Source organism: Monodelphis domestica, chromosome 4 (genome assembly GCF_027887165.1).
Source record: "Monodelphis domestica isolate mMonDom1 chromosome 4, mMonDom1.pri, whole genome shotgun sequence".
NCBI classification, from domain to species: Eukaryota; Metazoa; Chordata; class Mammalia; order Didelphimorphia; family Didelphidae; genus Monodelphis; species Monodelphis domestica.
Window position 1 is genome coordinate 361,857,426 of NC_077230.1, and position 12,855 is coordinate 361,870,280.

Genomic DNA, 12,855 nt, shown 5'->3' on the forward strand with positions numbered 1-12,855 from the left:
ACAAGCAAACAAATGTGTACAAATAAGCTGTATACAAGATAAATAGGAAATCATTAAAGAAGAAAAGGCTTCTTGTAACATGGAATTTTAATTGGGACTTAAAAGAAGCTGAGGAGGAACAACATTCCAGGCATAGGGAACAATTAGAGAAAATGCCCAGAGCAGAGAGATGAAGTATTTTATTTGTGTGCAAGGAGACCAGATTACTGCATTGAAGAGTACATGCTAGAAAGTATGATGTAAGAAAATTAAAGAGACAGGAGAGCCTTTTTTTTTTCAGAGCCCTTAACAAAATTGAAAAAAAGAAGAATATTTCAGATGGAAACTTTACCAGTCCAAGAAACAAGTGGCACATTATCATATTAGAACAAAAATCTGATGTAAGAACAACTAGGTAGCTCAATGAATAGAGCACTAGGCCTGGAGTCTGAAGGACTTGAATCTGGCTTCAGATACTTCCTTGCTGTGTGGCTCTGGGCAAGTCATTTAACTCCCAACTGGCTAGCCACTCTTCTACCTTGGAACCAATACACACTATTAATTCTAAAATGGATGGCGATGGTTTAAAAAAAATAATTGATTCCAAACCAGAAAGTAAAGGGGTTTTTTTAAGTGTTTTTTTTTTAATGTAATTCAGTATTATGGATGTTGTCAAAATTAACTTCTTTTTTTTTTTTAGCCCTTACCTTCTGTATACCAGCAGAGGATTGAGAAAGGAGAAGATTCAGTCTCAGCGCATAGCAGCTCAAACATTCTGGTGCATAAAATCAGCAAAGAGGCATAGTCTAAAGTATTTGGGTATGCATTGGTATTATGGCTAATAGATATTGTAAACTTATCCTTCAAAATCCAAAACATTAATACTGATTTCCATATACTTTGAGTACAAAAAAAGAAGAAAAGAAAAATCAAATATCTTATTGCAAATAAAATGAAAAGCAATAATGCTTTTTTTAAAAGCAGGAATTCATAGTTCACATTCCATGTGACAATGTGTCAGTCAAGCAGAGGCATAACGCAAAAGCTTTTCACTCAAAAGTGAGCTCTAAACCAAACCTAGAGAGCAGTGTCATGAAAATCCAAAGGAGTGTTCACTCCATCTATTTATAGACAGTCAAGAGCCTTCTATGTGTCAGGCACTGGATCTAAAAAACCAAAAATGAAATAGTCCTTGCCCTCTAGGAACATATATTCTTTTAGGGAAGGTATAGTAGTGTCTGTTGTTGGAAAGAGGTTGAAAAGTATGAGGATTAAGAAAAGGCAGATTTCCTGTAGATGATGAAAACCTCCAAATGCTCCTATTTTCAAGTAGCATTGTATTAATTGTATCAAACTTCAGAACACTGCCAAAATTTTTTTTGTTAATATTCAAAAGAGTTTGGTTATATCCATGGGGAAAATAGATGGGAAATGACTGTCATTCAGACTATGATGTATGTAGGACAGAAACAAATAAATTAATTTGGGTCAGAATTGAACTGAAGAGCAGTTCTTTGGGAAATTGAAATTTTATTGTAATGACTGTGAAACATCTTCCAGAAATAAAAGCTCATATTTTGTTGGCAGGTAGATGTTGTAATAGATAAAGTATTGGACTTGGAGCCAGGAAGACTTGGATTCTAATTCTGCCTCAGAAATATAATAGCTTTATTACCCTTTGGCTACATCATTTAGCTTTGGACAAATCATTTAATCTCTATTTATCACAATTTCTCATCTGCAAAATACATGATAATAGTATCTACCTCACAACGTGAAGTGAAAATGAGAATGTGTAAAGCACCTTACAAACCTTAAAGCATTGTATAAATGCAAGTATTATTGAAACTAACATTCTACAGGTGTTAGCATATGGCAAAGAGTCATTTAATATTATGGTCTCAGAAGAACTGAAAATGATATTATGTAAAGGTACATAGTGGGTGTAGAAAGGTTTTAGCATATTATAAACAAGGAAATATGAGGGATGTAAGAGGTAAAAATTATGGTTGGACTGAATATTTGAGAGTTGGTCAACAGGGATTTAATTTCTAAATCCCAATGAATTACTCAAGTCAGAATGGCTTTTATGGTAGTTTATTTACAAATAGAGAGAAGAAATTAAGGAAATGAGAGAGAGAGAGAGAGAGAGAGAGAGAGAGAGAGAGAGAGAGAGAGAGAGAGAGAGAGAGAGAGATAGCTGCTCTGTCCTGGTCTGAGCCAGAAAGGAATTCAGAGACCCCAGCAATGTGGGGGTGGGAAACCCAGAGGATTAAATTTTTTTTAATATTTTATCTGATCATTTCCAAGCATTATTCATTAAAGACAAAGATCATTTTCTTTTCCTCCCCCCCACCCCCCATAGCCAACGCATGATTCCACTGGGTGTCACATGTGTTCTTGATTCGAACCCATTTCCATGTTGTCAATATTTGCATTAGAGTTTCGTTTAGAGTCTCTCCTCTGTCATGTCCCCTCAACCGCTGTGGTCAGGCAGTTGCTTTTCCTCGGTGTTTCTACTCCTATAATTTATCCTTTGCTTATAAATAGTGTTTTTTCTCCTAGATCCCTGCAGATTGTTCAGGGACATTACACCACCACTAATGAAGAAGTCCATTATATTCGATTATACCACAGTGTATTAGTCTCTGTGTACAGTGTTCTCCTGGTTCTGCTCAGAGGATTAAATTTAACATGGCTTCCAGCTACCTAGGTCTCCTCCAAGATGAGGGGCCTCTCCAGAGGCTAGTGCCTCCAGAAAAACCAAGGAAAGGGAGTCAGCCTCATCACTCACCAAATGACAGTCTAGAGGGAAGCAGTCTGAGATCTCAAGCCCAAGCTCCTCCACAGTCAAGTTCCAAGGTGAAGACCCCCTCAAAGGAAGTGACCGTGGAATTTAAAGGTAGTTCTTTGTGTGTCACTTCCTGTGCCTTATGTGTACTAATGGAGGCTTAAACTTGGCTTTGGCCTGCCCAAGAGGCAGTCAGTTGTTTCTGATTTGTCACTTGCTAGCACATGTGGGTCATAGACCTTCCTCCCCCACACTTAATCTTTAAGTGGGGTTGTATATATTCCTGGTGGCTAAAATTCTAAAGAATAAGTAGGGTGGAGTTCATCTCAATTTCACAGGGAGAACCACAATAAATTATGTCTCAAAAAAATGTATGCATGAACAAAGAAGGTAGGCTAGTTCCATAACCAGAAAGATGGACAGATGATCTTTGTGCCCCATTTGTAGTCTTATAATGTCAAGAGATACTAAGAGGGCAACAAGGTAGAACAGTGGTTAGATTAATAGTCCTTGAGTCAGGACAATGTGGATTCAAATATAACTTCAGACACTGCCTAGATGTGCCAAATCACTTAACCCCGATTACCTAGCCCTTACCGCTCTTCTGTCTTAGAATGGATACTAAGCAAAAGGGAAGGGTTTTATTTAAATAAAAAAAAAAAGATATTGAGGAAGGCTCCCAACTGTTAGGGAAGCCCCTTATGGTGGTGCAATAAGGGGTAGATATGGATTAGAGTCTTTAAGATGGTCAGACATAAAATGTTTGAAAGGATATGGGGAAATCAGGGATATTAATGCATTGTTGATGGCATTGTGAACTGATTCAACCATTCTGAAAAGCAATTTGGAAACATGTCCAAAGATATATGAATTTGTACATTGATCCAGCAATACCACTACTAGAATTGGAAGTTGAGGGGATATCCATTAACTGGGGAACAAGTTGTGATACAGGATTGTAGTGGAATGCGCTTGTCTTATAAGAAATGATGATCAGGACAATTTCAGAGAAACCTGTAAAGACTTACATGAACGGATGCAAAGTGAAGTGAGCAGAAGTAGAGAAACAAAAATTGGGACACTAGTGCTTTGCTGGTAGAGTTGTGAATTGATCCAACTATTCTGGAAGGCAATTTGGAACTATGCCCAAAGGGCTCTAAAAGACTGTCTGCCCTTTAATCCAGTCATACCACTGCTGGATTTGTAACCCAAAGAAATAATAAGGAAAAAGACTTGTACAAAAATATTCGTAGCTGCGCTCTTTGTGGTGGCAAAAAATTGGAAAATGAGGAGATGCATTTTGATTGGGGAATGGCTGAACAAATTGTGGTATATGTTGGTGATGGAATACTATTGTGCTCAAAGGAATAATGAACTGGAGGGATTCCATGTGAACTGGAATGACCTCCAGGAAGTGAGTGATGCAGAGTGAGAGGAGCAGAATCAGGAGAACATTATACACAGAGACTGATACACTGTGGTACAATTGAATGTAATGGACTTCTCTACTAGCAGCAATGCAATGACCCAGGACAATTTTGAGGGACTTATGACAAAGAACACCATTCACTTCCAGAGGAAAAACTGGGAGTAGAAACACCAAAGAAAAACAACTACTTCATCACATGAGTCGATGGGGGTATGATTGAGGATGCAGACTCTAAACAATCACCCTGGTGCAAATATCAATAATATGGAAATAGGTTCTGATCAATGACACATGTTAAACCCAGCAGAATTGTATGTTGGTTATGGGAGGGGGTTGAGAGGAGGGGAGGTAGGGAAAGAATATGAATCATGCAACTATGGAAAAATATTCCTAACTAATTAATTAAATAATTAATTTTAAAAAGAACTAGAAAAACATTATACATAGTAACAGGAATATTGTACAGTGATCAACTGTGATACATTATTTAGCTATTTTCAGTAATGCAATGATTCAAGATAACTCCAAAGGACTCAATGAAAAATAGTCTCTTCCCGAAAAAAACAATTGATGAAATCTGAATGTAGATTGAAGCATATTGCTTTTCACTTTGTTTTCTTTCTGAGGCTTTTTTAAAATGTTAATTGTCTTCTTCCACATCATGTTGAATTTGGAAATATGTGTTACATTAAAGCACATGTAATAGGGAAGTAAGGAAAGAGAGAGGGAAAGAATTTGGAACTATGAGAAAATAAATGTTGAAAATATTCCTATGGGTAATTGGGGAAGAAATAAAATATTACTGGAAAAAAGATAGGCAGGCATGGTGGGCAGTGAGCTGTATTACTGGAGGGAATGCCCCTCACATTGATGAGTTGAGCCCTGGTGTATTTAAGCCACCAGAGGGCACTGCTTGCCATTAGTCTAATCCTCGAAAACAATAAAAACCCAGTCCTGGGCAGTCCTACTCTCTAGGTTACACTCTATAAGGGGAGTGAAGTCTCAGAGAACTGATGTCTGTCATCTATAATGGGAGCTCATGTTTAGTCTCTGTAATATAATCATCATCATCATAATGATAAATAAGGTCAGGAATTCTTAATCTTTTTGTGTGTATCATCGACCCCAGAGTCTATGTAGTCCAGTAGTATAGACCCTTTCTCAGAATTAAGTTTTAAAATAATTGAAGGAAATATTAGATGTTAGTCTTATCAATCCATCAACAAACATTTATTAAGTGCCTATTATGTGCCAGGCGCTGTGCTAACTGGGAATATAAAAAGAGGCAAAAGATAGTTTCTGCTTTTAAGGCAATCACAATCTATGAGGGGAAACAACATGCAAACACATAAAAGAAAGCTATATAGAGAATAAATAGGAAATAATCAACAAAGGGAAGGTACTAGAATTAAGAGGGAGTTGGGGTTAATGAGAAATAGTTAGTGAAAATAAGGATGTAATTTTTTTTTTTCCATCCAAGTTCATGAACCATTCCACATCTATTCAGGGCCTTTACGGAAAGGACTCCTGGTCCAAGTTGGTGTGGATTTAACCATTTGGAATCCTATGACTCAGGATAGATGGGTAGCTCAGTGGATTGAGAGTCAGGCCTAGAGATGGGAGTTCCTGGGTTTAAATGTGACCTTCAACGCTTCCCAGCTATGTGACCCTGGGCAAGTCACTTAACCCTAGCTGCCTAGCCCTTCTTGCTCTTCTGCCTTGGAGCCAATAATTAGTAACAATTCTAAGACAGATAGCAAGGTTTTTGTTGTTGTTGTTTTTAAATCCTATACCTCAAATTTCTGTCCCCTGAGAAAACTGTCTTCCTCCCTTTGTGCTACATATCATTGGTTCCCTACTCACAGAAGCATGGTGTGGAGTTACCCATACAAACATGGCTTGGCTATATACAGTGCTTTTTTTTTTTTTGTTACCATAGAATAAAAAAGAACAATATTCAATTTGAGTTAAAACAACTATCACGTGGCCTATATCCATGAGCTTTCTCCTATTTTCAGGTCGCTCGTAAAACATCTATAATCTCACTCCAAACCCAGGAATTCCAAGTTCAGGGACTTAGAGTCAGCCACTCACTTAGGGCTGCAATCCTTTCGATTCTGGCAAGCCGACTCAATGCCTTCCCACTCTGTCCTAATAATAATCATAACAGTAGCTAATATTTACATAGTGTTTACTGTGTGTCAAACACTATGCTAAGAGCTTGACAGTTATGATCTCATTTGATCCTCACAACAACCCTAGGAGGTCCCTGCTATTATTATCTTCATTTTATGGATGAGGAAACTGAAGCAAACAAAGGTGAAGTGATTTGCCCAAGGTCACACAGTGAGTAAGTGCCTAAGGCCATATTTGAACTCAGGTCTTCCTGACTCCAGGCCTGGCACTTTGTCCACTGTGACACCTAAATACCACCTATATTTTTATACTCATGACCTCCCCAAAGAGATAAAATCAAAGAACTTAGGATACAGAGCTTGCTCCCAATATTACTAACTTTTATGTTTATTAACAACTGGGGGCTTAATAAATCAACCTGCTTCAAATCTGGTCTCAGACACTTCTCAGCTAGGTGACCCTGGGCAATGTGAAAGAGAATTCTTTTACTCTATTGTCTATCCTGAGTTAACACTAACTTAAGTACCCCTCCTTAGTACCTCACTAGTCCCCCTTGTCTACTTTTGAATTGAATAAACAAAAGATTAACCCCCCCCCAGGTGAGAATCTAGCAAGGTACTTAGAGAATTCACACCCTTAGAAATTGAGTCAGCCAGAAATCTGTGAATCTTTTTGATGAGAATTTAACCTTCAGAAGATGAGAAGATGATCCTACAGACAACTGCTACCTGGGCAGTGCTAGACAAGTTGAAAACTGTGATTGACCCCTGTGAAGAGGGGAAGGGACAAGAAGTCATCATAAAAAGCAAGCCTCAACCTCCTTCAGGGTAGATTGTCTTTGAGAAGATAGTCTGAAGAGATTGTCTTCTGGAGATTGTCGTAGTCTGCAAGGGAGCTTTGCTGGAGACTATGGCTTGGATTGTGGGTTCGAAGCTCAGCTTCTACTTGGACTCTGGCTCTTAGATTACTTCCTTAGGTGAGTAAAAGGTTGACCCCTTTCCTAGCTTCTGGAGAGACTAGCTTCCATCTTGGAGCAGGCCATGTGGTTACTCACTACCACCCTTCCTGATTGAGAGCTAATTAATCTCTGCCTAGATTAAGCAGACCTAGAGCAAAACATTTAGGTTGATAGGATAGATAACTTCTCTATCTCCCTCACATTTCTCTTCTTTATTGCTTCCTCTCTATTTATAAATAAGTTTCCAACTCAAGATATAATAAATACTGGTGACCACATAATTTCATATAATCATCGTCCAACCATTAATTTTAACCTTTACAGCAAGTCACTTGACCCCCATTGCCTAGCCCTTACAGCTCTTCTGTCTTAGAACCAATACACAATATCGAATTCTAAGACGGAAGGTAAGCATTTAAAATACAAATGTAAAGAATAAAATTATACCTACTTCCAAAGCGTTCTATCTTCAAGATCATGTATGCCTGTATAAATATATGTAGAATAAATATAAGGTAGTTAGGGAGCTTATTAGCAGCTGGGGTTGATATAGGAGTTTGTTCTTTGAACTGCATCTTAAAGGAAGAGACAGATTATAGGAGTTGAAGGTGAGGCATTCTAAATTGGAGGAACAGCTAGTATAAAAGCATGGAGGTAAGAAATGAAATTCCATGTATGAAGAACCAGTTCTTTCCTATAACTGCCTTACTGGCTGATTTCTGTAAGACTCTCATCAAAGAGTGGCACTGGTGTCAAGGTCAGATCAGACACACACAGAGACATATCTGGCAGCCTGCCATTCCTCCCTCTCTCATCTTGAACCACTACTCCACAAATGTTCATGATAATGAATATTCCTAACTTGTATCACATTATTTCTTATCCCAAACCTCCAGCTTCTTTTAACTCTTTAGCAAGCCCACTTTCAGAATTTTTATGGGGGATACTAGCCTGAGGTACACAGACTGTTGATTTGTCATGTGAAGTATAGAAACAAACTCCCTTATGGGTGTGTCATTCTTTTGATTCTACTTTATTTATATCATTTCCATAAGGCATTATTATTTACATTATTTACATAAGGTTTACCAGGTTTATCTGAATTCTCAAATTGTTATATTTTGTTCCTATGGCATATATATATAGCTCCTGCATGGGAGCAGTGAGAGAGATACTAGAGAATTTAAAATAACAACTAAGCAAGCAAGGATTTCTTAAACTCCTACTGTGTTCCAGACAGTGCGTTAGGCATTAGAGCTCAAAGAATTCCAATCTCAAGACCTTACATTCTACTTAACAGTTCACACACACATATATACATATATATAGAGAGAGAACACCTTTATGTTTACAAAGCATTTTCATCCCAACAGCCCTATAATATTGTAAGTATAATTATAAGTGAGTAAATGGAAGATCAGAGAGGTTATGTTGGCTAGCTTGAGATGACGTAGCTAGTAAGTGTCAGAGCCAAGATGGATGGAAAACTGCATTTTCCCTGAGTCCACTATACCACGCTTCCCTGAATTCTAAGCTGAGAAATTCGGATTTTATATTCTAGGATCTAGACAATAGAAAGCCATTGGGGATTTTTAAGTAGGAGAGTTACATGATGAAAATAACTTTTCAGGAAGATGGTTATTAGACCATGAAGGACAGATTATATCTGGAGAGAAACTGGAGGCAGGAGACCAGTTAGGAGACTGTGGTGATATTCCAGATATTCCATCTTAGGGCCCTAAGATTAGCATGTGTGAGATTTAAAATAGTTGAGGTCTTAAACTGTGGTGGTTAAAATAGTGGAAGATATAAATTGTGATAGATATAAGAGAGGGTGAGTAAGTTTGACTGCAGAAATATGTTTCACTACAGTGTCTTGGGTTTAAAATCAAATATAAGGTGGTCGCCAGGGAAATATTCCCAATTATTCAAATACCCAAGTCAATTGGGTTTTATACAGATTTTAATTAACAATACAATGAGTAATCAAAGAAAGAGAGAGAGAGTAAAAAAGGAATAAGTATGAAGGGCCTCAAAGCCAATATGGCCTAGACTGGAGTCTTAAAAGAGAAATCAGGGGGCAGCTGGGTAGCTCAGTGGATTGAGAGCCAGGCCTAGAGACGGGAGGTCCTAGGTTCAAATCTGGCCTCAGCCACTTCCTAGCTGTGTGACCCTGGGCAAGTCACTTGACCCCCATTGCCTACCCTTACCACTCTTCTGCCTTGGAGCCAATACACAGTATTGACTCCTAGATGGAAGGTAAGGGTTTAAAAAAAAAAAGAGAAATCAGTCAGTTTTTTAACACTCACCACAAGGTCTAACTAAACAAGGATTCCAGTAACACCAGGCCAGCGTCCTTCCTCAGAGAGTCTTCCAGCCAGAGATTGTTTCAAAGGGCCTCTCTCAAGAGCCTCCAGAGCTCCTACCCCAGAGGGACAGAGCCCCTCAGAGGAGCTTCTCAAGCTCCTTCAGAACGAGAGTCAGAAATCGAGAACCTCAGAATGAGTCTTCTCAAAATGAGCTCCCTCAGAATCAGCCTCCAGCTCTTCTCTGAGCTCTTATTTTAAGGGAAAAATCTCCTATGTCACCTCCCCTAAGTCCTTACATCTACCAATCACTGTAGATGTTTCTAAAGGACTGCCCATTTTGAATTCACAGCTGAGTAGTTTTAATCTCTTTATTAAGTCAGGAAAAAATGCTGCTGTGTCGACAAATTTCATTAAGAAAAAACCTCTGAATAAGTTATCACCCTTTTAGGTTTAAATAGTTTACAAGTTGCCCCACCTTTATAGGTACTTAGTATCCCATTGTATCAATTCTAAAATAGTCATGACTCAAAGAGCTTCCTGTCCTTTCCTTAAGCATGGGTCAAAGCACTTTTCATTGTTCTCAAGGAGCTCTCTGTCCTAAAGCAGTCCTAAGTAGGGTGGAGTAGGGATATTCCCAAGGCAAGGAGCCCTAACATTCAAGTAGAATTCTCACTATCTGCTAGGGAATTTTTTTAAGTAGAAGATTCCCCAATGGGGGAAACCCCTAACATTCATAAGTCTGAGAAATTTTGAGGTTTACACATGGCAGCAAAGGAAATGGAAAGTAGAGGATGTTTGTGAAGTATTATGAAGGAATAATAAAATTACACTTTTTATCGATCAGTGTAACTTGGAAGTAAACAAAACTACAATTTGGGACAGTTACTGAGTTATTAGCTTGGAAAGCACCCAGCTTAAGAGAGGAATGTCAATTAGGGGGTTGAACAAGAGTCAGCAAAGTAAAATGTGTCTACAATGTGGCCTCCTAGACTCTGAAATCTAGTTTCTGAATCCATACACAAGGGTTCTAATAAAGGTTCTGCACTTTACTAGCTGTGTCACGAGCTCTTATGTGACTTTGGACAAATGACATCCCTTCTTCTGACCTCAGTTTCTTCATCTGTATAATGAATGGGTTGGATTAACTCATCTCCAAGGTCAATTCTAACTCTTAACATTCTATAATTCTCTTAGTGCTAGATGATAGTATGAAAATGACTTTGAAATTTGGCTTTGAAAAGCAAAAGGCACCATAGTGATATAAAATATTGTATTGTTTTGCTTTTTAAACCTCTCCATGTAGTAGACTGTTGCTAGCCCTGATTTAGTTACTCCAGGGCTTAGCCTTGTGCAAAATGTCAAATCTTAAAAGCAACAGCTTAACTAGGGTTTCAATAATTTCTTTAAATTCACTTTGTTATTCCACTAAAGATACCTAGAAATCCTGTCAAGTAACTTGTTACTCCTTCCAGACGCACATGTACAGTGGTCCCTACTAGGAGGGTAGCTTGGAACAGCTGCTCCAGGGTATTATGCCTGTATAAGCTCATCAGCTGGTCCATGAAGCTTTAATTACACCAGCTCAAGGAAGCTGAGCATGCACAGAAACCATCTCATACAATCCAAAATTGACCACGAACCCCTCCGTGTATCTCCATCAAGTGGTCCTCCAGCATTCAAATGGCCTTTAGTGATGGAACACTCACCATCTCCCAAGGCGAGCCAGGAAGTTTTCCCTTTGTACTGAACTGAAACTTACCTCCCTGCCACTGCACCCCATTACTCCTAGCTTTACCCTCCAGAGCCAAATAGAGCCAATCTAATCCTCTTCTATATGACAGCTCTTCAGATGCTTGAAAACAGCTAATATGTCCTGGCTAAGATTTCTTGTCCAGGATAAATAGCCCCCATTCTTTTAAGCAGTGATTTCTGATTTTATTTTCCCACTCTTTTGGCATACAGTAGTTTGTTGTTGCTTCTTTACACAGATTGCATATTATCAATTAACAAATATATATGTACATAGATATATTCAACATCTCTTAATAAATACAAAGTTAGCAAAGAACACTGTCAGACCCAGAACAAACAAAATTGTCATCTTGAATAAATTTCATTGACCCTTTCTACTTAACTTCTAGTCAGAGCAGCCTATAACTGCTCTTAGAGTAAAGCAGCAAATAGTTCCTTAAAATATCTTTGCTGTGGGTCTCATCTCTAAGGCAGGGATTGGTCTGCTCCATATCAGCCTTAACTATAAAGGTTCTGGATAGTGATCGCAGTGGAATTTCCCTCTTCTAGCTGTTTAGTACTTTCTTCTTGAAAGAATTGAGAAAGCCATGCTTGAATTTTAAAAGGGATTTTTAGTCAGCAAGATCTTTCTGGCACAGTTTGGGCAAGCATGAAGGAGGATAGGAGGACCTCCTTTGATCATGAATTCCCTTTTATTTTAAAAATATATACATAGGGGGCAGCTGGGTGGCTCAGTGGATTGAGAGCCAGGACTAGAGACAGGAGTTCCTGGGTTCAAATCTGGCCTCAGACACTTCCTAGCTGTGTGACCCTGGGCAAGTCACTTGACCCCCATTGCCTAGCCCTTACCACTCTTCTGCCTTGGAACCAATACACAGTATTGATTCCAAGATGGAAGGTGAGGGTTTAAAAAAAAATTCTTGGTTTGGATAGAATTTTTAGGCTGTGTTAAGGTAGATGTTATTTCATTGGACATCAGCTCTATTCTTCAATTTAAAATCCATATGTGCAAATACTTCTTTGTGAGAGAAGAGAATTATCCTCTCTTTAGAAATGAGGAAAATAAGTTCCTGAGTCTCTCATTCCAGGGAAAGGGAAGGGAATAAGCATTTCTAAAGTGCCTGCCATGTGTCAGGCACTATGCTAAGTGATTTACAAATATTAGTTCATTTGATCCGCACGACAACCCTGGAAAGTTAGGTGCTATTATTACTTCCATTTTACAGTTGAAGAAACTGAGGCAAATAGTAGTTAAGTGACTTGCCACACTCTCCATAAAGTGTCTAAAGCTAAATATCAACTCAGGTCTTTCTGCCTTTAGAACCAGCACTCTATGCACTAAAACGCCTAAGTTTTGGTTGTATTAAACTACATGTAAATAAGGCTTCTGGGAGATGATGGATTAGAAACAGACAGTCTGACCTACAAAGAACCACCAATTAACTCAATGAAGAAACAACAGATGACTAGATATAGCCACTTTATAGAACTCTTATTACTC

General features: G+C 38.4%; 1 protein-coding gene across 1 annotated transcript in view; it reads left to right on the forward strand.

Annotated features, from left to right (window-relative positions):
- Positions 1-626: 626 nt before the first annotated feature.
- Positions 627-12,855, forward strand: part of LOC100031387 (argonaute RISC component 4) — a 69,620-nt gene continuing 57,391 nt past the window's right edge. The window contains exon 1 of the mRNA XM_056795140.1: positions 627-798. Within this exon, the coding sequence (XP_056651118.1) occupies positions 642-798 (157 nt within the window). The 5' untranslated portion in view covers positions 627-641. The remainder of the gene's footprint in view (positions 799-12,855) is intronic.